The following is a 26,710-nucleotide window of genomic DNA, read 5'->3' on the forward strand; positions in this document are numbered from 1 at the left end:
TGCTCTGTATCTTAAAGTACGGTGTAGGCCCCTATAAACAGTGAGCTCCATAACGTATGGGTGAAAGACTGTTTTTTGATTTCTTGATTTGGCTTTGTACTCCTCAATTTTAGATTTGTAATCAAACCATAGGTTTATGTGTTCATTCTCAGCATCTATTGAAGGGTATCTTTATACACTTTGGTTTCAACATCCTGAACTTCCAGCACTTTTTATACATATACCCCCCCCCCCTCCCCATTTCACCATATTACTCCCATGATTCACAGATCAGGAGGGGAGCTTTGGGTCTTGGGCAGTTGAATTTAGCCTCCACACTTTGCTCTTGCCATCACTCTGATACACTCTGATGGTGTCTTTCTGTGTATCTTTGTGTATCTTGGTCTCATCTGTCCACACAACCTTTTTCCAGAACTTTGCAAGCTCTTTTACGTACTACTTAGCAAACTGCAACCTGGCCGTTCCTGTTTTTGCAGGTAACTACTGATTTGCATCTTGCAGTGTAGCCTCTGCAGTTCTGTTCATCTGATGTCTTCTGCAGACAGTAGTCACAGACACATCCTCCTGTGTTTCTGATCTGTCTGACAGGTGTTTGGAGGTTTTTTCCTCATTGTGGTGAGAATTCTTCGATCATCAACTGTAGGTCTTCCTTAGCCTACCAGTCCCTCTGCAATTACTGAGCTCATCCGTGCTCTTTTTCTACTTAATGATGTGACTTAATGAACAGCTGAGGGTTGATTTTGTTCAGCCTATAATGTTTAGCCTATGTCTCTGACTGTTTGTTTCCCCTTATTTCTCAGCCTCATAATGGCTTCCTTGACTTTCATTAGCGTAACTCTGGCTGACATGTTGACAAACGCCAATAGCAGACTGCAAAATCAATCAAAAGCCTGGAACCAAGACTCGATACTGAAAGCTCTTCTGTACCTGCACTAAGGAATCGGTAGAGTACACCTGACTAATCAGGAACACATGTGAAACCACTGTGGAGTACAAGATCCAGGTTTCTCAAAAAAGCCTTTGACCTAAACATTCTGGAGCTCAGCGTATAGTATACGTTAGGGTGCGTACTTTCTCACGTTTTCCATACGCGTGATAAAAACACGGCTCCTGCGCGTCTCGCCTCTCCTTGCTCCAGCACACACGGAGGTCCACAGGCTGTCAGGAGGGTTGGGTTGGTGTGCTGTGTACAGAGGCAGTTGGGTTGGTGCGCTGTGTACAGAGGCAGTTGGGTTGGTGCACTGTGTACAGAGGCAGTTTGGTTGGTGCGCTGTGTACAGAGGCAGTTGGGTTGTTGTGCTGTGTACAGAGGCAGTTGGGTTGGTGCGCTGTGTACAGAGGTCCAGAGGCAGTTGGGTTGGTCGCTGTGTACAGAGGTAGTTGGGTTGGTGTGCTGTGTACAGAGGCAGTTGGGTTGGTTCGCTGTGTGCAGAGGCAGTTGGGTTAGTGCGCTGTGTACAGAGGCAGTTGGGTTGGTGCGCTGTGTACAAGGCAGTTGGGTTTGCGTGTGTATAGAGGCAGTTGTGGTGCGCTGTGTACAGAGGCAGTTGGGTTGGTGCGCTGTGTACAGAGGCAGTTGGGTTGGTGCGCTGTGTACAGAGGCAGTTGGGTTGGTGCGCTGTGTACAGAGGCAGTTGGGTTGGTGCGCTGTGTACAGAGGCAGTTGGGTTGGTGCGCTGTGTACAGAGGCAGTTGGGTTGGGTTGTGTGCTGCGTGTAGTCAGAGGCAGTTGGGTTGGTGCGCTGTGTACAGAGGCAGTTGGGTTGGTGTGCTGTGTACAGAGGCAGTTGGGTTGCGCTGTGTGCAGAGGCAGTTGGGTTGGTGCGCTGTGTACAGAGGCAGTTGGGTTGGTGCGCTGTGTACAGAGGCAGTTGGGTTGTGTGTCAGAGGCAGTTGGGTTTGGGGCGCTGTGTACGAGGAGGCAGTTGGGCTAGTGTGCTGTGTACAGAGGCAGTTGGGTTGGTTCGCTGTGTGCAGAGGCAGTTGGGTTAGTGCGCTGTGTACAGAGGCAGTTAGGTTGGTGCGCTGTGGTCCCCAGCCCCCTGGAGCATTGAAAGAGCCGCAGTTTATAATTGGCCAGCGCTCGGGGACACAAGCGAGCCCCACTCTCGCAGTCCCAGCAGCCTTCACGGTTCTGCCTCATCGCAGGCTGGCAGCGGCCACCTCCCACAGGGGAGTAGGGGGAAAAAATCCAAACCCAGCCTGTTTTTCTATATGTTTGGTTGCCAAATTATATCATTAAGGACAAAACAGAAACACAAATGTGATAAAATGTCCTGGAATATGCAATGCACAGTAGCCCAATCCCCCCTGACCCCTCCCCCACCCCCCACCCCCACCCTCTGAAGCCTGTTCTGTGCTATTTTTAGCCTGGCGAATGGCGGCAGTTTCGTCATGGCTTTTGATGCACTTGAGCCCGTTCCGTAAATTGGTGACTCGCCGTGCAGCGAAGTGGGAGGAAAGGGGCTGTTGGGGGGTGTGTCAGCGCGCTGTGATTTTGGTGTCAGCCTGGTCTGCGGTTCGCGCCTGCGTCACCCGCCCGCTCAGACCAGCTCTGCGGCGCAAGTCGCAGCCCAGCGTGCGGCGAGTCGCTAATTTCGGTGCTTCCCCAAGAAAAGCGGGAATGATCGTGACCTGTTCAACAGCCAATCCGCCATTTTTATGCATCATATGCTGTCAAATTAGACTTCAGTGTAAATCGCCCAAGCAGTAAATGTATCGTGTTAATTTCTGTGTTTATTTCTGTTTTTAATTGCTTATGGCTGGTCTCATATGCGCTGAGGTCCCGGTGGTACTGTATTCTGTTGTTTTCTTTTACACCCACCTGTAATGAGAAAAATGACAATGAACACAACTTGAACTTGTGACATTAGTTCAAATGATAGCTACGTGCCCGGTGCATGCATTAATTGCATTAGTTATCTCCTCCCAAGCTAAATGAACATCATCTGGTATCGCTATACCAAAGAGGCTGACGAACAACAAGCCATGTTACTGTATTGCCTGGAGGGCGTACCATTTGTTAGCCTAAAAATAAAGTTCATGTGTGGTTCCTGCTGTTTGTGTAGCCTGGAGGCTATATATTCCAAATGTGTAAGAAAAATGTCCACCTCCACCACACCTCAGGAGTGCCGTTTGGAGTTGTCACGAGTTATGTGCAAAGGAGGAGCAACTGCCCTCCAACACCCCAAAGGCCGACACTTTCGCCCCTCCATAGGAGCCAAGCCGTTGTTGTAAGTTAAACTCTAGTGATATAAATCACCCTTCCAGAGCACTGATAAGTTACTCTAAGGAGGTTGTGTAGAAACCATGGACTTTATATCAGGCATAAGGACAAATCCGCAAAATGTTTTTCCCCATTAGTGTATTTTGAGAAAGAGCACAAAACAGAAACTTGTTTTAAATTATTTTAATTGCATTTTGTACAGCGCTCCAAAAGTCCTTGACTGGTACAAAGTAATTAAACTTCCCCAAAGCTGTGAGTTTGTGTGAAACAGAGGCCATTAAAAATGTAAAAACAGCAGTAAACACCGGTTCCCCCAGAAGAGAATATCAATTAAGATTTTTTTATGCAAAAAAAAAGATAAAGAGGCCTTGAAGGTTGGAAGACCCAGACAGCAAAACCGGCCTTTCAGGCGTGCAGACATGCGAGCTTCTAAAGAGATATTCTGGTTTTTTCGGACGTACCATCGATCCACTTGTTTCTGGCGTAATCGCTTGTTCTATATAGTGCATTAGGTTCAGCGTGTCCGGCTCGGTCGATCCCCGATCGTGATCCCCGAGTGAAAGGCGTGCTGTTAAAAACCCTCTCTCTCTCTTCTCAGTGTGCTTCCTTTGATTTCTTTAATTCACAAGAGAATGTCCCCTTCGGCTACAAATGGTTGCATGTGTGTTAACAGAGAGCACGTTGACGAAAGTGAGACAGAGAACGGAAGCCGTGCGGAACGGTTTTTATAAAATCGGTTTCAAAAGACCACTGAGAAAAACACCAGCGAACAAAGAACGTCAGTCGAGCATCCTCAACACATCAACGCGATCAGGGAAGCGACGCTTTGATCAGCGTTGTACCGCTTTGCTCCTGTTTTGTTTTTCCGCGAACTGCGCCGGAATGCCATTAATTACCGCTGCAGACGCGGCTCTCTGATCCACCAAATTAATCATGCGGTTAGCGCTCACTGGAGTCCCCCGCGAGCCGCGTTCACCGAGGGACGGCGGGGAGAAAGCGAGCTGGGGAGTGTGATTTGTTGTTCGACGGAATTTGAAAAAATAAAAATCCCCGCGGGCATAAAAAATTGAGCTCATTAAATTGGGACTTCCGACGTAATTTCGTGTTAAAAGATTAATGTTTAAGGTCTTATTTGCACGGGTCCTATTGAAACGTTGCCGCGACAACACGGCTAAATGATTTATTCACTCGGTATTGCAATCCATAATGTGCGAACGAGTTTGAGAAGGAGCTCCGGAACTCCGCGCGTAAAGTGAGGGGAGGTTGTTCAAAGACACAACAGTATAATTGGCACCTCAGGCAAGAACTTTGGATCCACATTGCTTTAGTTTGAGTTCACTCACACCTGCTGGAACGCGTTGCACACTAATTACCTGTTCACAGGAGTGCCTTTGCAACCCACTCTTAAAATCTCAGGAGTGCAGCCTGGTCACACTGTCCAGTGGAGGACTGACCTTGGCTCCACCACCATTTATTCTTCAGTTTTTAAGTTTTCCTTTAAAAAACAAAACAAAAAATCGGGTGTTTGTTTTCTTCCTTTTCGCACAGTTCTTTTATTTTCACGGTGAGGTAACTTTGTTTTGATTGTTCAACACCCCAACTGTTTCAGACACGGAGAGAAAAAGCTAAGAATCACATTTAATTTCGAGTTAAATAACAATGCTCGTCCTTCGCCTAAAAGCTTTGACAGCAGTTTGAATTCGCTTGCTTGACTAAGTGAGGGGGAACAGGGTCCTGCTGTGATTTAAATGCATTATGTGTCATTGAATTGTGTGCCATGTGTGCCGAAAGACTGAAAGGGCTAAGTCTTGGTGTGACTGTTTGGTTGGCTGATGAGTGTTATATAAAGCGAGGCTGAGACAGTGCAGTTTGTGCTCGCTGTAAATCGCGTTAGCGCTCGCGCGGCCACGTTAGCGCTCGCTACCGGTCACAATGTGCGCGGCTTGCGTCACAAAGAGCTTTCCGGAAAGGTGCTCCTGCTGATGAAGTGTTAAAAAGGAGAAGGTCACTTGAGCAGAATGGAAGATTCGAATTGCGAATTGAAGCCAGCTAGGCCTAATGAATGCTTTACAGCACAGAAAGGATTGCTGAAAGTAAGTCAAGGAGTTTTGGTTTGCGGAGCGGAGAATGCATTTTAAATGCCTTTATCACGGTTCATGAAAAAAAGCTCATTTATAATTGTGTATCCTAACATGTGTATATCCTGTCCCTGAGGCTTCATTGTCCCAAAATCAGATCTTTGAATTGTTATTTTTTATTTTGAAGCTGTATATCAGTATATGTATTTTGCTCTAAATTAGTATTTTTATGGCATTTCATAGCACATTTAATGGTAGCTCTCGTTGTGTTTGTTCCCTCAGAAAGAATACACGTATCCTAGACCGTTACCAGGGGCTTGGCTGGGAGATGTGGCCACAGTGCACTCACAGTGAGCAACACAGCGGTACGCTGGGGCTATCACAGACTGACCTCCACTGCTCCAGAATCCCATCATCCCCTGCTCTGTGCCAGCTCAGGCCTTTGACCGTGTCCTCAGAGGAAGTCGGGGGCACCAGCGAGCCAATCAGAAAGCCTGGGAGGAGCAACTCAAAGGACACCCCTCACAGGAAAGGCAGTGGATTACATTATGTTGATATTTTTTGCCCCCTCTCACCTGTGGCAGGTGTCATGGTCAAGCCAATACCGCAGTGCTCCGCCCTCCTCACCAGCACAGCGTGGTCTTACGGACTTTCAGCTCCCTGTGTGTTTCTACTTCCTGTTGGCAAGGCCTGGCGGCTGATGGGTAACTGTTCCCTGGGCAACCAATCGGTTGCGGGTGAAGTGCGAGGCGCGACCGTGGCGATCGGGAACACCTGGCCCACCGTCGGCGGGGTCGCCCGGCGAGCACAGAGGCGGAGTCGCCGACGACTGTTTCGCCAAACAGTTCCGAAATGGAAGAAAGCTTCACGGCAGTTCCCCTCCCGCGGATCGAGAGGCCGACGCGCGGGCCGGACCCCTCATCCCCCCCCCTCGAGGCTTTTCAGAGATCTCTTCAAGTCCCGATTTCCTCCACGCGGATTTCCACAGCGGGTGCATGCTCGTCACTGCAGGCTGCTTCGCGGCTCTAAGATGTCTGATGTCCCCGGCTACACCCGAGGCAGGCACCGGGGAGGGGAGACGGAGGACTTCCACGTCCCGTCCCGTTTTTGGGGATAAATGCTTAAGAGGAACCCAGTGCCCTTAGTGCATTCTTCAAACCAAAAAAAAAGTCAAATAAAACAAATACTTTGAGACACTACTAATTTCTGTATATACTAATAGAGCAGTCCAGGTCCTGGAGTGTTTCTGGTTTTTGTTCCATCTGGGATTGGTCGTTTGATGGATTATTGAGAGCCTGAGCCTGAATGGTGAACCGAGGAGAGCTTGAAGGACGTGGTCACCTGTGTTCATTAAGCCTACCAATCAATACATTTATGTACTCGTAGGCTTGGATGGAGTGAAACCGGGTATTATAGAGCGTGCTCTCTCTCTCTGTCTTTCTCACTCTCTCTCTGTCTTTCTCTCCCTATCTCTCTGTCTTTCTCGCTCTCTCTATCTGTCTTTTTCTCTCCATCTCTCTGTCTTTCTCACTCTCTCTCTCACTGCCCTTCTCTCTCTCTCTCACTGTCCTTCTCTCTCACTCTCTCTCACTGTCTTTCACTCTATTTCTCTCTCTCTCTCACTGTCTTTCTCTCTCTGTCTACTGGTTATCTTGTTTTTAGGCCACTCTCCTTATGAAAAATAATATGCCAATATGATTTTGTAAGGTGGGTTCTGTGTTTAGATGTGTTCTTTTTACGCAAGTGTGCTGTTCGGTTCCAGTTCTTACGGCTGGTCCACGAATGAACAACACCAAGCTTAAAGTTCTGTTATTTAGAAAGTGGACCTGTGTTTCTCAAGCTGAACAATATTGAACTTTAGCCATCACAGAATAACAACTCTTTTCCTGTTTTGAGCATGATTGAAGTTCAGGCTCCTGTAGGCAATATCCATTGGTTTGAAATAGCAAAAGAAGTGGAAATTGCAGTAATTATTTTGAGCTGTCCTGGAGTGCTGGTGGCTTAGAGACTGTTCAGAGATGGCAGCTGGATATGCTGAGAAGGGGAACTTTTCAACTTGCAGTGGAAATATCAGGCTTTTTCTTTATATGCCCAAAAAACCAAAATCATAATCCGATGAGGAATCTATTGTGAATATGACTTTCCACCAGTAGCTGGGTGTAGTCCTGGCCCTTTAATGTGGGATGATTCCTTGGGCTAATTAACAACATACGATATAAGGTGAAAGAACAACTTGTGGGGTCTGAAACTGAATTGTATTTCCATTTGTTTTTGTTTTTTTGTTTTTTGTGGGGGAAGGGGGCTGGTGGGCGGTGGGTGGGGGGTGAGAGTCGGTTCCTTTTTTTCCAATCACTCACCCTGCTAAAATGTGCCAAAATACACACATGTGTGTGTGTGTGTGTGTGTGTGTGTATCTGTGCACAATGTGTATGCATGTGGGTGACAGTGGTGCCTGCAGTCACAGTGTAGAAAGTGTGTATGTGTGTAGGTGTGTGTTTGTGGGGGGGCGGGGGGACTTGGATTATTCTGTAAGCAATTCTGCCTTTGGTTTAGCACTCCCTGGTAGTTCTCTATTTACATTGGTGACAGACGGGGCTAATATATATGCGAGTTTAGTATAGCTTTTCAGCGCATGACAAAAACACAGAGCAAAACTATTTTATATTTGTCAATAGTATTTCTGCTGGTTTTTTTTCTTCCCTAAAACCTATTGATATTTTTTCATAAATTGTATCAATTGTTCACTGTTTAAACAAAAAATATGATTTTTATAATGAAAATGTAAAAAAAAAAGAAAAAAAAAATCAAGAGAGAGAAATATAAACTGCTTTTAATGCAAATGGTCGTTCTCTCTTTTTTAATCAGTGAAAATGTCTAGAAATCTGTATGGTAATGAGGCATATGCAATTCAATTGTGTTACAAAACGAAAGTACTAATAAAATGACAACAACACTACTGTGTCTTGAGCACAGTCCGGGAGATGGAAAAAAAAGTTCCCAAAAGAAAACCTCAACACCCTAAATTGAGTGTATGCATGTGTGAACTTGTACTTCATTTGCTGAATTATACATTTGTACGTGTGTGTGTGTGTGTGTGTGCCAGCAGACACATTACTCAACGCTTCAACAGCAATTCATAATTTAGTACTGGCTCGAGAAAAGCATACATACAGTAAATGTAAAAATCTTGCAGATCAAATCCGGAATCTTCTGCAGAAAATATTTCTTGTCAGAGTTATGAAAGATAATGATCTTCCCACAATGCACCTGTCCGTCCCAGAACTGCACAAGGCGTGTCTTTTCATATCTGCGGAACAGCGGGAGCATCAATCAGCAAGAGAGACCAGGCAGAGGAGCAAGGAGGAAGCAGAGCGGGGAGCATCAGGGAAATTACCCTGACGATAACGGATTAAGACTCCTACGTTCCTTTATTTAAACTCGGCTAACGTCGCCTAAAGCTGTGAAAGCCCTGACAAGCTAGCGCTGGCTGCTTGGGTGTGGTGTTCAGTCAGCCTGAGACTCAGAGAGAGGAAGGGATTTTGGGCGATGCCCACAGAGCTACACTTACATGGCCAAAAGCATGTGGACACCTGACATCCAACATCTCATCCAAAATGATGGGCATTAATATGGAGTTGGTCCACTCTTTGCTGTTATAAGAACCTCCACTCTTCTGGGAAGGATTTATGCTAGGAGCATTGCTGCAGGGATTTCCTTCCATTCAGCCCAAAGAGCATTAGTGAGGTCAGGCACTGATTGGGTGATTAGGCCTGGCTAGCTGTCGGCTTTTCCAACTGATCCCAAACTGTTGGAAGGGGTTGAGGTCAGGGCTGTGCAGGCCAGTGATGTTCTTCCTTGCCATTCTTGACAAAACCATTTCTGTATGGACCTCACTGTATGCCCAGGGGTATTTTCATGATAAAACAGGAAAGGGCCTTCCCCAAACTGTTGGGGAAGCACAGAATCATTTAGAATGTGATGGTATGCTTTAGCATTAAGATTTTCCTTCACTGGAATTAAGGGGCCTAGCCCAAACCATGAAAAATAGCCTCAGACAAAGGGCTGTCCCGATACTTTAGGTCATATAGTATACTGACAAGCCCGGACCCCCCGGGGGGTGTACTATGAAGCGAGATTACGAGGTTAGCGAGCTAATTTTAGCTTTAGCCCTGGGTGTTCCATATCACAAAGCTGACTCACTTTTAATTGGGGTATATCACTATGGTAACTTATGCTGCACTGCAGACTACATATTACAGACTCCGCCCCTTTAACGGGAACAAGCACAGAGCTAGATTACCAAAGCCCGTGTCTGCTTAGCAAGTCGATAACCACCTTCATGATGCCGGTCAAGCCCGATTGCGGTTGTTGAGGTTTTGTCAAGCCAGTTAGCACAAGGAAACCCGGGACGTGTTAAGCTTCCCTGGTAGTGTACCTGCCTGCCCTGCACAGTCACTGTTCTGCTCATACAGCTGATGATGATTCATTAATCATTCAGTTTTAATACACAAGACAGCAACCCGCTTCAGGTCCCGAAGGTCACCACGGCCTCCAGACAATAAAAAAAAGCCCGGAGATAACAAAAGCTGGCCAAAGAAAGTCTGACAGCTTCCTTATCGCCGAGAAAACTTCCTTCATCAAAAAAGGGTGGCCGCGTTTGGAAGTTCGTTAATACTACTTTCTTCCCCCTCGCTGATATGTGCACAAATTTGGGGGATGGGTGCCGCTGTCGTTGGACATCAAGCCGCGAAGCTTTTCAGCCGTCGCCGCGGCGTGCCCATCAAAATACGCGGGAGTCAGCGTTCGAATCCGGCGGTTCACTGGTCACCGCACCTGCAGAATGCACACCTGCGCCTCTCCTACTGGGCCAGGTGCTTCCTCCGACGGCAGGCAGATTTCTGAAGAGGAACAGCCGAGAAGAGTGTGGCGGAATGAACGGAAGCGCACTCTTAGGAAAATCACTCCGAGTCGCCTGGTGTGTTCTGTGCTAATTACATCCCCGTAATTTCCCTGTAAGTTCTCCATTATTATGGGGGCAGGGGGGGTTTGCAGCCGAAAATAATGGACAGGCTGGTCGGTGAATAGGGTAAGATGGGCTGAATGGAGTTAGTCCAGGTGCTGAAGCAGGCAAGGATAACTTTGCTCCCGGACAGGTAACCTCGTTCGTCTGCTTGCCTCTATTCACGTTCCCCTGTTGACACCTTTTTAAAATGTGCCATTCACTGGAATCATATTCTACTTCAATAAAGAAATTCATGAAGGGAACGCTCTGGCCAGTGTTCCTGTGCGGCCGTACTCAAACAAAGCATGCCATTCAGCATCCATAATTACTCCCTTACGTCCCGTAACGGCGAATTGTGTATCGCCGCGGGCAACAGCCGGGGCACCCTCGCACTCTCCTCCTCCTCCTCCTCCTCCGGCCTGCGTGGGCAATCTGCAGATCTTCAGAACGGCATCTCCGAAATGCACACATTGTAAACGCTGCCAGGTCAGATAGGGCCGGAGTTAATGACCTTCCTCCAACAGCGCACACTAAAAACGAGACGGATCGTTGAGGTTAGCCGCGAACTTTAGCGGGAATGCTGTCTGTGTTTCAGAGCGTTTTGTCGCACATAAAGGCCAGGGTCTGCCTGGGTGAGGGATAAGCAATACCACACATCGCTTCGCATTGTCAAATAATGCTCCGTTCATTGTAAATACGATTTGCCATTGCTGTAATAAATTCCGATTTTTGTTATTAACAATGCATAAATCAATACACAGCAGTCAAAGTCTTGATTAGAAATGAGTGCCATGCTTTCATTTATCAATTTCACATTAAACAATATAATGATGATTTGTGCAATAAATTGCACTACTATTAATAATTACTGTGTTTTCATTGGCGAAATACAGTAATAAGCACTGCTCTATTTTGTCTATCGTGAATAGTCTTTACAGAAGGTTTTTCACTGAAGAGTCCAGAGAGCTTATTTTGGAAATAAAAAATCAAATTACAGAGAAAATGTGTGTAATTGGGGTAGATTTATGTCTTCCAGTGACTTTTACAGATGTGCATTCACATGCTATGAAGCTATGAGCTATGAAGAATCTAATGGAAGTCGACAGGCCAAAAGCTAAGAATACGAAATTGGATTTAGAAATACAGTACTACAATGTATAAAGTTGACTTCCTTTCCAAGAATCAATTCTCTATTCACCTGCACAGAATTTCAGCCAGGTGTGCAGGTGTGTCCCACTATACAGAAAGCATCCACTCCCTGCCCTGAATTTTGGTGTTAGCATTTCTGTGTATCATAGAAATCGGACTGGCTTCATTATTCACCATGCTTGTGAACACGGGCCTGACACACGGGCGCAGAACGGGACTGTAAACTGAAAAATTATTTTTTTTAAGTGCTTACAGCATTTATGGAAATTAGTTTACTCATGGCCATTTTGGTTTTGAGCTAACAAGCCTATCCCATTGTGCAAGAGGCAGGAATAATATACCCTGGATGGGCTGCCAATCTATCACAGGGAATTCACTCACCATTTGCTCACACACTCATGCCTATGGGCAATTTAGAGTCTCCAATTAGCCTGCCTGCATGTCTTTGGACTGTGGGAGGAAACCGGAGTACCAGGAGGAAACCCACGTGGACACAGGGAGACCATGCAAGCTCCACACAGAAAGGCCCAGGCTGAATTCAAACCCAAGACCTTCTTGCTGTGAAGCGACAGTGCTGCCCACTGCACCACCGTGCCGCCCCACAACAGTTTCATTCATTTTAATTTTGCCCTTTTGTTCTGTTGCTGTGAGGAGTTCATATGCTTGTTCTAAACTTGTCCTCCATGTTCTAACTCCAGTCATGTCCAGTATCCGGTTGCTACGCAATGTATGTCTTGTAGTGTGCTTGGTTTAGTTTCCACTTTAAGTACCTTGAAGGATCAGTTTATTGTACCTGGCTGGCACAGAGCTAGGCTCCTAAAAATGTTAATTTAACAACACACACATCGAAACCACCGGCTAAATATACACCACGCTCACTGAAAATCCGGTACAGGCTTCAAGGAGAAGTCTATCAGGTTGCTATGCGATGTAACATAGCAACCGAGGATTCAAATTTTAGCATTGACCGAAACATTTCCTAAAAAGCCAATGTGTTTTGACACACTTGAATTAATTTGGTGACCCGAAGGTAAGTAATGAGGAGGCTGATTACTGACTGATTTGATTGTCACACCCTCGCTGTACTATTTGCATGTTATGTATCATAAGCAAAGGCATAACTGCTTTGAGCTGAGACAGTCATAAATCGGGATTTACTATACGGCATGTCTTACAGAAGAAAAATGCTCAATTCTGGGAGCTAAAAACCATTTGGTACATAATCTGACTGCATGACCTTTTGGGGCAAATGATGGGAAAAACATCTCTAATCCCCAGATTATATATACATATATATATATATATATATATATATATATACCATTAAACTTTATTAATTAAAAAGAAAAATGTAGGATATTATTTATTTATTTATTATTTATAAAAATGAAATAAAGTAATACATCAACTTAGGCATTCACTGCTCCTGCAACCAAACAATGAATGGAAACTTACTGTGTTTTAACTTTATTAGTACACGATACCTTACAATGTTGCTAAAAACGGATTTTTTAAGCACCACCATTGTCATGCAGGTCGTCCATTTAATAAGCACCCTCACATGTCTCATATGCATCCATACCCCTAATCATGACACACTGAGCAAAAGTGTCCATTTGGGAATTCATAAAAATATTCTTTCACCACCAAAAAAATTGTATTCAGTCATATATATATATATATATATTGCTATATCAGGACAGGATATTATCTTTCAAAGTGCCGCTCTACTGCATCAGTTTTTGTTCGCGACAGCGCAAGCTGCAGGATGCCTGACTCAGCCTTTTTTTTTCTTTTTCCCTTTTTTTTTTTCATTAATCAGAGGCGCGCGCAGCGAGGCTCTTCCACAGCTGCAGCGGGGGCTCGTTCCGACTCGCCCACGAGTCGCCCTGTCTTCCCGCCTCTCGCCACCCCACGGATTCGTTACCCAGCCCCCTCGCCGCGGAGCGCGAGGGCCCACGGGCGCGGGAATATGATGTCACGGGATTTACGGCGCGCCGTTAACTCCGAGCTGCGGCCGTCCTCCTCGGGAACAGGGAACCTTCCGGAAGGAAGGAAGGCACCATGACTCAGTCTAGATTTAGGCCAGTTTAAATTATTAATTTCCAAACTTTTAACTGTCACATTTCCCCTGCTTTATCCTCTCTGTGTGAGCTGGGGTTGCAAGCAAACCACTGGCTTTTTTACACACTACAGGCCACATTACCTTATTAAAGAGAGATAGAGATTACTTAGAGAGGTAGACTAGCGATAATCTACAGAGTTAGATTAGCTGGAGCGATGTATTACCTATAATCAGACCTGGGTCAAATACGTATTTGTTTTGGATTCAAATCCTTTTCTACACTTTACTGATCCTTTCTGGAACCAATGAAATACTCTCAAAAACTGCAATCCCCGCCTTCTGGTCATACTAGCAGGCTCAATTACACCAGGCAAGATCAACAGAGCACAGAAAAGTATTTGAATCCAAAACAAATACGTATTTGTTTTGGATTCAAATCCTTTTCTACACTTTACTGATCCTTTCTGGAACCAATGAAATACTCTCAAAAACTGCAATCCCCGCCTTCTGGTCATATTAGCAGGCTCAATTACACCAGGCAAGATCAACAGAGCACAGAAAATTTTTGAATCCAAAACAAATACGTATTTGACCCAGGTCTGTCTATACTCTACAGAGCTAGAGTGCAAAATGGTCTTTAGTTTAGAAATATAGATTCCCCAGGGCTATACTACCTATAATCCAGAGCTCTGTTACTCAAATCACCCAGAGGTCCATCTAGTTTTCCACACTGGGAGTCAGGTGTGAATACAGTCTGGCCAATCATAAGCACTAATTGTTCAGTTAATTACCTGGGGGGAAAGAAAACCAGGGCCGGATTTGGATTCAAGGTCCAGATTTGAGTATGCATGATGTAGAGCTGGATTACCTACATAGATTATCTATTATCTACAGAGTTATATTACCTAGACAGAAATAATACCTGTAAAGAGCTAGCGGTATATCTTATGACCTTAAAATGCATTACCTTTCACAACCAGGAGCAACACTGCAGCTACTGAAGCAATAATTCAGTGGAATCCTGGCAGATTTACAGCTACCCTTTCCCTTGGAGCAGCTACTCTGGAACTCCGGTCGAAGTGTCCAGTCCTGGAGGGCCGCAGTGTGTGCTGGTTTAACTCAAGTCCTGGAAGGCCGCAGTGTCTGCTGGTTTAACTCAAGTCCTGGAGGGCCGCAGTGTCTGCAGGTTTAACTCCAGTCCTGGAGGGCCGCAGTGTTTGCGGGTTTAGCTCCAGTCCTGGAGGGCCGCAGTGTCTGCGGGTTTAACTCCAGTCCTGGAGGGTCGCAGTGTCTGCGGGTTTAACTCCAGTCCTGGAGGGCCGCAGTGTCTGCAGGTTTAACTCCAGTCCTGGAGGGCCGCAGTGTCTGCGGGTTTAACTCCAGTCCTGGAGGGCCGCAGTGTCTGCGGGTTTAACTCCAGTCCTGGAGGGCCGCAGTGTCTGCAGGTTTAACTCCAGTCCTGGAGGGCCGCAGTGTCTGCAGGTTTAACTCCAGTCCTGGAGGGGGCACTGTGTTGACAGGTTTAACTCCAGTCCTGGAGGGGGCACTGTGTTGACAGGTTTAACTCCAGTCCTGGAGGGCCGCAGTGTCTGCAGATTTAACTATAGTCCTGGAGGGCCGCAGTGTCTGCAGGTTTAACTCAAGTCCTGGGGGGCCGCAGTGTCTGCGGGTTTAACTCCAGTCCTGGAGGGCCGCAGTGTCTGCAGGTTTAACTCCAGTCCTGGAGGGCCGCAGTGTCTGCAGGTTTAACTCCAGTCCTGGAGGGGGCACTGTGTTGACAGGTTTAACTCCAGTCCTGGAGGGGGCACTGTGTTGACAGGTTTAACTCCAGTCCTGGAGGGCCGCAGTGTCTGCAGATTTAACTATAGTCCTGGAGGGCCGCAGTGTCTGCAGGTTTAACTCAAGTCCTGGGGGGCCGCAGTGTCTGCGGGTTTAACTCCAGTCCTGGAGGGCCGCAGTGTCTGCGGGTTTAACTCCTGTCCTGGAGGGGGCGCTGTGTCAACAGGTTTAACTCCAGTCCTGGAGGGCCGCTGCGTCTGCGGGTTTCTGTGGTTTCAGTTCTGCCAGCAGCCAGTTTAGGACATGGAAACAAGTTGTGTGGACTCTTCAGCCAATCAGTGGTTAAAACCAAATGACGGTTCAATTAAATGAAGCATTCTGGGAGCGGGCACATACAGTATAAGGCCCTCCAGGACTGAAGCTCGACACCTTGCCTTTAAAACCTTACCTCAAAGCTTAATCTGCACTCCTGGCAAATTGTGACACTTGTGAGCCCTATTCAAAATACTTTTCATTAAAGGCATACTTTGCAGGATTTTCACCTTGAAAATATTATAAAACAGCCGTGCTCAGTCATTAGCACTGGCATTCTGTGTCTGTGTGCACTTCTTCCCAGTCCTTGCTCGCCTGTCTGTGTTTGGTATTTCTAAAACAGTGTTCGAGACATTTCTGGATGTGACCTTTTTTGCCTTTGTGGGCTGTATCTGAAAAGCTTGTGGCAAACAGAAGAAGAAGCGGGAACGTGTATGGATTTGCTACAGTGGACAGTGTTGCCTTTTCAGCCGGGTTAATGCTTGAGAGATAGGCTTGTGTTAGTGGCTATCCTACCAAGCCAAGTGGCTGCTCAGCGTTCGGTAACGTTAGGTAGCTGCCGTTCCTAGCTAAGTAAATTCAGTTATGTTCGCTGGCTGGCCTTGATGACCCAAGAATTTGCTGGGGGTCCGATATTTTACAAAGGAACAACTGAAGCTGCAGAATAAGATTCCAATCCACTTCCTCAGCTGGTATGGGCTAGTTACCTTTCATTAGCGAGGAAATAGGCATGACGCCACCAGTCTGAAATCCTACTATCCCGTGTAAGTTTGGTATTTTTTTCCAGATACGACAGCAGTTTGAATACCACAGACTAATATCCGTGGTTTGAGAGACACAGATATTGGTCTGCAGAGACATTGCATTTTTCTCTAAATAAATATCTCAGGTGAATGTGTGGTCATGTATCTTAGTTGACATTCAGCTTGGCCAGTAGGCCGCAGCCTGCAGCTCTTCTAGGCTACTTTCCCATTTTGCTGAAGGGAGAACGTGGCCTCCCATCAAGTTACGTGGTGGAAGAGGCATACGGCTTTGCTGCTACAGATAGATGAAGCTAGACTGTGTAAAGATGCAAAACAAACAAAATAAAAGCGATAATGACTTAATGTGTCTGAATATGCGTGTTTATGTTACAGAATTTTCCCATGCTTAATGACAGGCTAGAGCAGACTGAATCCCACTGGTGCTGTGCTAGCAGTGGCTAGCGTAGATCTGTTCCATCACCGCTAAGCTAAAGCTAGCTACCTCGTAACGTTGCTGCATATGACAGCGAAGTGTGAGATTCTGCTATCAGACATGTCAGTCGAGCATTTTGGTGTACTTGTGACTGCCTGACTGGTATGAACGCCGCCACTGCTGTATGTTTGAAAGAGACATGATTCCAACAGTCTGTAATATGGTGTTATAAAGCTACAGACATAGTTAGCCAGAGCAAAATATCTATCTGCTTTGTTGATGCATAAGCTTTGCCATCTTGGGGGTGTAGACAGGGTTGAGAAAGGAGGAGGACACATTTCTGATAAACACAAAAGTGAAGCAGGAAATCCTGCATAGGTATGCCAAGTATTTGCCGCAGTTGGAACCGCTCCTGTCCAAGTTAATTTGATGGTATTGCTAGAGATGAAGCACCCCTGAAAGCTTGCCAAGAGAAAATTTGGATTTAGCTAATACATGGACATACCACAGGCGCACACACACACATACACACACACACGCACCTTCACAAGCAAGAGTCATACTAATATCATTTTGTCCCCCTTCTGTTCTCAGATCCTTAGATGTGCTTTAAAGAAAAAAAAATCAATCTAGAGCGAACATCCCTGTGCTCTGGTCCCCTGACCGATGGGCTTTGATTAGTTATTCATGCGTTTAATACTGTCAATAAGCGCTGAAATTCATCACTCACGGGAGAAAAAAAACCCCATCTTGATCCTCTCTTCAAAAGAATATTGTGATGAAAAACATATTTTTATTTCAAGGTGTGCTTAAATGGACTTGCTGAGGGGAACTGAGCGAGGCGGAGTTCTTCCCTTTGGTTTTTATTTGTTAAGGGCTAGACGTGCCTGGGATCGAAGGCCAACGGGACGCTTTAGATGCCTCCGCGTCAGCAGAGAGAGACAGAGCAGTCGGGAGATCACGAGGAGTGCGTGTTCATCGTCGAAAATCCATTTTCCTTTGTGACAAAATATGCACATTGTGTATTTTACTCTGTATGTGACCGCTTCGACGGAGTGATTCTGTTTGCAATGTCAATACAACACTTGCGAATAGTACTGAGGGAGAGTGTGTTTTTGTGAGTATTTGTTTGTGTGTGTGTGTGTGTGTGTGTGTATGTGTGTGAGTGAGAGAGAGAGATAGAGAGAGATAAAGGACTTCCTTTCCCAAACAAATGAGGAAAAAATGCAAATCCTGCTAGGAGAAAGGCCAACGGCTCCACTAGCAGCAAAGTACATCTCGGCCTGCCATAATCTGAGGGACACTGGTTGACCACCACAAATATATTTATTTTAATTATTTATTAATTTCTATCTTTTTTTATTTTTTATTTTTTTTTATTTATTTATTCATTTATTTTTTATTTTTTTTATTTATTTTTTATTTTTTTTACATTATTATTATTATTATTTTATTATTGTTATTGTTGTATAGCCTACTCGTTGTGGCCATTGCCACACTGTTGATTGCATTGTTGTCGTTTCCACAATGTTGTTTGTATTTCATGTTTCCTATTCCTGTTTCTATGTGTACGCTTTGGCAATAAGTACAAGTGTATTTCATGCCAATAAAGCATTTTGAATTTGAATTTGAATTTGAGAGAGAGAGAGAGAGAGAGAGAGAGAGAGAGAGAGAGATACTTCTCCCTGACATGCAAATGCAAGTGGTCTTGAGACATTTGTTATGACAATATCTCTGTGTGAGAGGCTTTGTGAAAGAGGAGCAGCCTTGGGGTGTTTGCTCCAGGACTATCACAGCTGAGACCAATTCAGCGAAGCAGTGATAAGTGAGCTCTCAAATCCCGCCTGCACCCTCTGAAAAGAGTGTTTTCATGTACGTTCAGAATGTGCGATACTTTTCATGTTATCACTCTTTAGTGGCTACATGTCTTCGTATGGCTGTTCGGGATCCCTTACATTTAGCCTGCTTATGAAACACAACTTTCCCTACCTTTCTCACTGCTCTAATATGTGTGTTCTTTTATGGTGTGTTTTTATAAAAGCTTCTGCCAGTGCCCTAGTGGTACAGAACTGAACTTTTATTTGCAAATCCACATTTACAGTGCCATTCCTTGAGTGCTCTAGCGCGCCTGGGTTTTCGACAGGGGGTCCGCAAAGGTACTGCAGGGGGTCTGCAATCTTTATGAATCATTTCTGCACATCTATTCCTTTTTAACAGATGATAGGCGTCCCGTGCCTGCCCCTGAGCCTGGCTGGAAAAATAAATGGTTGAAAATGCACCCCGCTCCAGTGCATGCTTTTAAGAAGCCCCCTGCAGATGCTCATTTTCATCCAGTGAATAGCCATCTTCCTGGCCATTGGTCATTTCTCACACCAGACCTTCCCGACTTACCAAACCTGATGGCAGCACTTGCTCACTTCTTTGGCTGTAATAAGGTACACTACAGAATAGAGAACTACAGTATGGCTGTAACAGGGTACACTACAGTATAGAGAACTACAGTATGGCTGTAATAAGGTACACTACAGTATAGAGAACTACAGTATGGCTGTAATGAGGTACACTACAGTATAGAGAACTACAGTATGGCTGTAACAGGGTACACTACAGTATAGAGAACTACAGGTACAGCTGTAACACCAGGGTACACTACAGTACAAAGAACTACAGTATGGCTGTAACAGGGTATACTACAGTATTGGGATGGCAGGTATGCCATCCCGCCAAGTTACGCCTTGGTGGGGGCATGCCCCATACCTATACAGCACCGAGAGTTTGGCACTTTTCAGGGTTCCCCACAGAAATAACCACAACAGCCACAAACACTCAGCCCTTAAAAACATTAAATTCTGTACATTCTCACCCCATTTCAACAGACTGAATTCATAAACAACTTGTCCACACAATAAAGCCCCAAACTAAGGGGATTTTGCATTTTCTCCTCCTTCTTCTTCTTCTTCTTCTTCTTCTTCTCATTCTTATTTTTCCTGCCGCCTATCCCACTAACAAAATGTCTCCCCATTGGACATTTTACCGACACCAGCCAAATCTTCACCTACACGACCCAATCAAAAACTCACATACACACGCTAAATACCCATACCTTTTTACTCTGAAACATTTCCAATTTAATCAGCTAGTCTGCTGTGGCCTAGTGGGCAAGGTTACAGTCTTAGGAACACGGGGTCTTAGGTTCAAGCCCAGCTAGGAACATGTTTCTTTAACCTGCTTTTACCCTCACTAATAATTGTCTACTACTTCTCAATTATTATTTTTGCACCATATCTACCCGCCATTCACCAAACATATACACTGCATTATGACGTACTGTCTGCACGTTCAGTTATTAACCGGCTACAATATTGCAAAGCCATATGGATTCAACGGGAGCTCTTCTGTGCTTACTGGCCTGTGTTCTTCTTTAAAACCACCAGCAGTGGTTTTAAAGTAGTTGCTCACCAGCTGTTTTCTACATGAATTTCAATGTGTTCCATGAGGCAATTCAAAATATTTGACACTTTGATCTGACACAAAGTTTGCATGACATTGTAAAATGGTAAGATTACAAAACACAGGGTCAAGTGACTTGAAAGAATTGAGGAAATATTGGGTAGCATTGCTTTGGAATACATCTTATTTAATTTCAGTGAGGCAAGATAGCCTATATTGTTCGTAGTACCGTAACTTGGTATCATTTTGATATCAATACTTTTAATGGCAGGCCTGGGTTTTGGCAGTCTGAAAGTCTGAGTTATAGACGGTGAATGTCTTGTATGTGTGAGTAACTTGGCATTTTTGTACGTTGAAAACATGTTTTTTATGAGAGAGAGAACTACAGGTATGGCTGTAACACCAGGGTACACTACAGTATACAGAACTACACGTATGGCTGTAACACCAGGGTACACTACAGTATACAGAACTACACGTATGGCTGTAACAGGGTACACTAAAGTATAAAGAATTTGGAGGACGGGGGCGGATCTTGTCCTGGGCAGAAGGGAGGCTCCTAATATTCTGCTTTGAAGGATTGTTGTGATTATATTATAATACAATGTACTGTAACGCCCTTGAGGTTGGCAAAATTACAGTCCACGTGGGGTGTATAGCTCCTGTACAAAGTCATACATTAGGGTACAGTCCTTTAGGGTCACAGAAGAGGCAAGACTAGGAAACAATGTTGAGGGCCAAGTTGTACCTTTGTTTTGGTGATATGTTACACAAGGTCTTCTATATTCGATATTTCTTCGGGCTGCTGATGTAACCTTAGGCGTCCTGTTTGGTGTCCATCATCGTAATGCCTTGAATGCACTTTCGTCCGCAGGCCAGTCACAAGACGCTGTTGAGTGGAGACATCCTTCAATGAGGAGAAAAGTCAGAAGCTAACAGGGCGGACAGCCAGACAGAAAACAATCCAATTTACAGAGCAGTGCAACGCGTAGGCAGTGAACTGCGGAACAAAACATTCTCTAATAAGAATTCCATATATCAAGCAGGACTCCTGGAAAATAAAAAAGCAGCACAAATCTCTACAGAAACGGACTGCAGTACAACTGAGATACAATGATTCATGCACTTTTAGAATCAAGTTTCAGAATTTAATGAGCACTGAGAGCATCTTTCTTTAGCTCGCACTCTGTCAGATATCCAGACCTCTGGTGAAGTTGAAAAAATCCATAACACAGATTGCATTTTGGACTCCAGCCAGCAGATGTCAGCAATATTCTGGCAAGACATTTACTTTGAGTGATAAGGGAGCTCACCGTAATGTCTTCGCAGGTTTCACCTTGAATGTGTATGCACATTAAGCAGACAAGAATGTGGTTAACCAGCTGACAAAGCTCTTGTTGTTAAATCTGAACTTTATTTTTTCATCATAACAATGGGCTATCTACAATTAGCTAGCCACTGCAAATAGAAAATCATGTTTCGCATACATAATGAATTAAGTTGCAAATTAATTGGCCATAGTTATTGGGAATCTTCTAGTTCGGTGGTTCCCAAAATTGGCCCTGAAGACCAATTGCCTATGCAGGGTTTTGTTCCAATAACAACTGCAAACTCAGCTCACAAGCTGTTTAAATCTATTTAAAAATGATTTACCCTCTTAAATACTATGCATGCCGTGACTAATACATCTTCCATATTCATATTCCAGGAGTTATAAGTTAGATCAGCTTTCCTTTCATGTGATGAGCTACGTGAAAACTGACACCTTTAGAAAGAGGTTACATTTTATAATGAAATTCAATTACAGATTCATGAGGGAATAGGAGCAACTGCTGCAACTGTGGACTCTAAGACACTCAAGTTCTGAATGTCAGTGACGTAGCAAATATTAATAAGCCAAATCTGTACTGCATTGTTAAAGAAAAATGGCAGAAATTCAACAGGAATTTAAACCTTATTTAACCAGCTGGAACAACAAAAAAAAAGAAAAATAGAACCAGGTCAGGGAGCCACAGTCCATGTAAATCTCTGTGCTACTGTACATATACAGTAATATACAGTATTTCTACAGTATAGCCTGACATTACAATTGCAGAACACGCACGACATGGAGAAAATGTCTGCAACAGAGGACTGAAATAGCAATGGCCAGTAAATAAGTTAGAGAATAAAATGAAAGTAGAGAGGTACTTACAGTTAGCTTTTTCTTTTTTTCTACTTTTTTATTTATTTTTTTGATGGCAAAAAGCACTGAACAAAGGCATCTTGCCGAAGGGATGCGGTCACCAGCTGGTGGCTTAAAAATGACAAGCTAACGATGGTGATGATATCAAGCTAAAATGGTATACTGAAGTCTCACTTGAAAAAAAGAACAGATGAAAATAATGTTCCTTAGAAGGTGTCCAGACCAGAGTACTATCAGAAAGCATAAATGCAGTATTTTTTCCCAAAGCTGATCAAGGATATTCAGAAACTGACATTTCAGTGAAAAAACCTGAAAATTAACAAGAAAATAGAACAACTTTAATCTGTTGTTAAATAAAACTAAATTAGTCATTCGTTACAATAAAAATGTGTTTTAATGTACTTTTCTGCACACTGACTTTCTTGAGCTAGTTCAAGGTCAAGACTTTGGAATCCTGTTAGACAAGCTCAGATGAAAGTAATACCCTCTATTAGTCATAGTTCAATGAAATGGTTAATGTAGCCATAGTTTCAGCTGGGGTCAAAAACAGTTAGCATAGCTCAGTGGGTAATACACGTTAGCCATAGCTCAGGTGGGGTAATACACAGTTAGCCATAGCTCAGATGGGGTAATACCCTGTTAGCCATAGCTCAGATGGAGTAATACCCTGTTAGCCATAGCTCAGCTGGGGCAATACACAGTTAGCCATAGCTCAGGTGGGGTAATACACAGTTAGACATAGCTCAGGTGGGGTAATACACAGTTAGCCATAGCTCAGGTGGGGTAATACACAGTTAGCCATAGCTCAGGTGGGGTAATACACAGTTAGCCATAGCTCAGGTGGGGTAATACACAGTTAGCCATAGCTCAGATGGGGTAATACACAGTTAGCCATAGCTCAGATGGGGTAATACACAGTTAGCCATAGCTCAGGTGGGGTAATACACAGTTAGCCATAGCTCGGGTCGGGTAATACACAGTTAGCCATAGCTCAGATGGGGTAATACACAGTTAGCCATAGCTCAGGTGGGGTAATACACAGTTAGCCATAGCTCAGGTGGGGTAATACACAGTTAGCCATAGCTCAGGTGGGGTAATACAGTCAGCCATAGCTCAGATGGGGTAATACACAGTTAGCCATAGCTCAGATGGGGTAATACACAGTTAGCCATAGCTCAGGTGGGGTAATACACAGTTAGCCATAGCTCAGGTGGGGTAATACACAGTTAGCCATAGCTCAGGTGGGGTAATACACAGTCAGCCATAGCTCACGTGGAGTAATACACCTCTCCTCAGCCCCTGTCACCTACTGGTGACCCCAGCCCCTCCAAAGTATTGAGGGACGTTGCAATACGGAGATGTGCCTTTCAAACAGCGGTGAAACGTTAAAAAAAAATATTGATTTAAATTGTTATTTTCCTTATGTTTATTGAAACAGCCACCCATGCAGAACCTGCAAGCTGACACTTAATCATCTGCCCCCTCAAGCATTCCTGTCAGAGTTAAAAAGTAATTAGTTTGTGTTCAAAACCTTCAAAAAAATGTAAAAAAACATTTTTTTTAAAAGTGTTTAATCATAGTGGCCTAAAGGATTAATCGCATGAATTAAAATCCTGGCAAGTTCAAACTGCGTTTTTAAGAGTGCCGCAAGGAATGTATGATCAATTTCACCGGTAGGTCTGTCCCATTCACATGTACAGGCCTACAGGCCAGTATGCCAGAAACACAGATGCACCTTGATTATTAACAGTGCTCCCCCTACACTCCAGACAGACCAAGCTATCCTCCACACTGAGGATCGTACGACAGCTCAGTGAGACGTCGGCAATTAGGACGGACTCATTTCACATTTCACAAGGTTGAGGCACATATTTCTGGAATCTGGAGCTAACTTTGAGTTTATATTTTCGTTCTCATATTGCCTGAGCATGTAAAGGAAGTGAGTTTAGTCTAAAGGAAGCGAGTTTAATCTAAAGGAAGTGAGTTTAGTCTAAAGGAAGTGAGTTTACTCTAAAGGAAGCAAGTTTAGTCTAAAGGAAGTGAGTTAACTCTAAAGGAAGAGAGTATAGTCTAAAAGAAGTAAATTTAGTCTAAAGGAAATAAACTTAGTCTAAAGGGAGTGAGTTTAGTCTGAAGGAAGCGAGTTTACTCTAAATGAAGATAGTTTAGTCTAAAGGAAATGCGTTTAGTCTAAAGGAAGTAAGTTTAGTCTAAAGGAAGTGAGTTTACGCTCCACAGACCGTGTCTCTGGAGGGCAGCGCAGTTTCGCGATGAGAGGAACATGAGGCAGCCTAGAAATGAAGACTTTTCAACCGAAACACAAAAAAGGCGATTTCATCGCAAAGGTGCATATAATGAAGGGCAACATAATGTGGAGAGTCAGTTTAAACTCAGCCAGACTCGGTGAGTGAGAGTGTGTGTACGACCTCATTATAGCTTCACTTATTATTCATCGCATTATCAGTTTATTATAATTACATTACATTACAGTGACACAGCATGCGCTCTCATCCACAGCTCTGAACAGTAGTGGAGAACATCAGCGTTGCTCTCAGGAATACAAAGGTATCAAGAAGAAGGCACAGAGGCCCATTTCTAATCAATAAGTGCAATGTTAACCTAACAAACATCAATTTCTGCTGTAACATGAAGGTATGATTAGACAGATAAGCTATTTCACACAGCTATGTCTGCCAACGTTTGTGCCGAACATGTGCCTCACATAACGAGGCAAACCTGAGCCCGTGAAAAGCAATTTCCTTTCCAGGGGAAAGAAAGGATCTGTAGATCAACGGGGGGTTTGGTGCAAGGTGCAGGAACGTTACAGCCCTAAAGCAAGCATTTGTGCTGACCATAATGTAATGCCGGCATGAATACAATGACTCCCTTTTGGGGCAAATATATTCAGAAATGAGTTTTATTTCTGAATGTGGTGACATTTCCATATGTTTTCAGTAAGGTCAACTGCTGACTTTTCTCCATTTTAATATTACAAAGTTACAGGCTTCATTTTACACAAGATTTTCCCATCAAGTTAGCAATGACATTTGCATTTAAGGCCATCAGTGTGTATAACTGAAACCTTCGTTCAATACTGTTCGCTTATCCACTCAATGTACAATATCAGTTTTGTTCAATGGAAATTATAATCCAGAGAGACAAATTCAAAAGGTAGCAGTACATTACAACAACACAGCCAGTAGGTTTAACCAACCTACATCTGACCTTCACTGTCTCGACGTGGCTTATCGCTGAAAGCCAGCCTTCTGCACACAAGCCAAGGCCCGTCCAATCAGGACTCGGAAGGGCTGAGGACGGGCCAGTAGGAGAGCGGCTCCCAGTGTAACCGTGGCAATGGCCAGAAGGGTGCAGGATGGGTTAGGTGCAGGGGGGGCAGGCCAGGTCCTGCGTGGGTCAGGGTGCTTTCGTGAGGACTCTGAAGCTTCCAGGTGCTGCTGGGACAGGGATCCGGGGGACAGACACCCCAGGACCTCGAGTGCTGCCCGCTGACCAGACTGGATCGCCCCACTCAGGTAACCGCACCAGAGCGTGGCAGTCTCTGTGCCTGCCCAGAAGATCCTACACACACACACGTAAACACACACACACACACACACACACACACGCATACACACACACACACACACACACACGCACACACACACACACACACACACTAACACACACACACACACACACGTAAACACACACACACACACACACACACACAGTAACACACACACACACACACACACACACACACACACACGCATGCACACAGGCAAGCACACACACACACACACGTATGAAAATATGTACATATAAACACAAATGTCCATGCAATGTATTCAGTGCAATGTGCAAGTTTTGGACAGTGACACACGTTTGGTTGTTTTGGCTGTGTACTCCAGCACACTGATCTGAAGTAAAACAGTGAGTATGAGGTTAAAGTGCGACTATCAGCTTTTAGGGCATTTAAATCCATATCGAGCGACCCACGCAATTGACTGCTCAGCCATACCTGCAGCAGCTGTGTGTCTTTGCATCATTAGTCTAGATTTGATTCTAGGTGTGGAATTTGCATTTGGAGTCTGTTGCTGTTGTCTCTTAACATAAGGACCGAATAAGTATTAATACATAAACATGAGGCTGAAAAATCTGAATAAATTGATCAGAGACATAGCCAAATCATTGGGTGTGTCAAAATTAACTGTTACTGATACATTGTTAGGAAGCAGGGAAAAAAAAAAAGTGAGCTCAGCAATAGCAAACGAGCTGGTAGACCACA

General features: G+C 44.5%; 2 protein-coding genes across 3 annotated transcripts in view; one reads left to right on the forward strand and one right to left on the reverse strand.

The window, feature by feature from the left end:
- The window catches only part of LOC135239755 (leucine-rich repeat transmembrane neuronal protein 4-like), a 57,596-nt gene extending 49,365 nt beyond the window's left edge, over positions 1 to 8,231 (forward strand). The window contains exon 3 of the mRNA XM_064308689.1: positions 5,587 to 8,231. Within this exon, the coding sequence (XP_064164759.1) occupies positions 5,587 to 5,658 (72 nt within the window). The 3' untranslated portion in view covers positions 5,659 to 8,231. The remainder of the gene's footprint in view (positions 1 to 5,586) is intronic.
- Positions 8,232 to 24,864: 16,633 nt separating this feature from the next.
- The window catches only part of si:ch211-127i16.2 (probable flavin-containing monoamine oxidase A), a 43,246-nt gene continuing 41,400 nt past the window's right edge, over positions 24,865 to 26,710 (reverse strand). For both annotated transcript variants that reach the window (XM_064307104.1, XM_064307103.1), the window contains one exon: positions 24,865 to 26,001. In XM_064307104.1, the coding sequence (XP_064163174.1) occupies positions 25,668 to 26,001 (334 nt within the window). In that variant the 3' untranslated portion in view covers positions 24,865 to 25,667. The remainder of the gene's footprint in view (positions 26,002 to 26,710) is intronic.

The sequence above is a fragment of the Anguilla rostrata genome, chromosome 14 (genome assembly GCF_018555375.3).
Source record: "Anguilla rostrata isolate EN2019 chromosome 14, ASM1855537v3, whole genome shotgun sequence".
Lineage (NCBI taxonomy): Eukaryota > Metazoa > Chordata > Actinopteri > Anguilliformes > Anguillidae > Anguilla > Anguilla rostrata.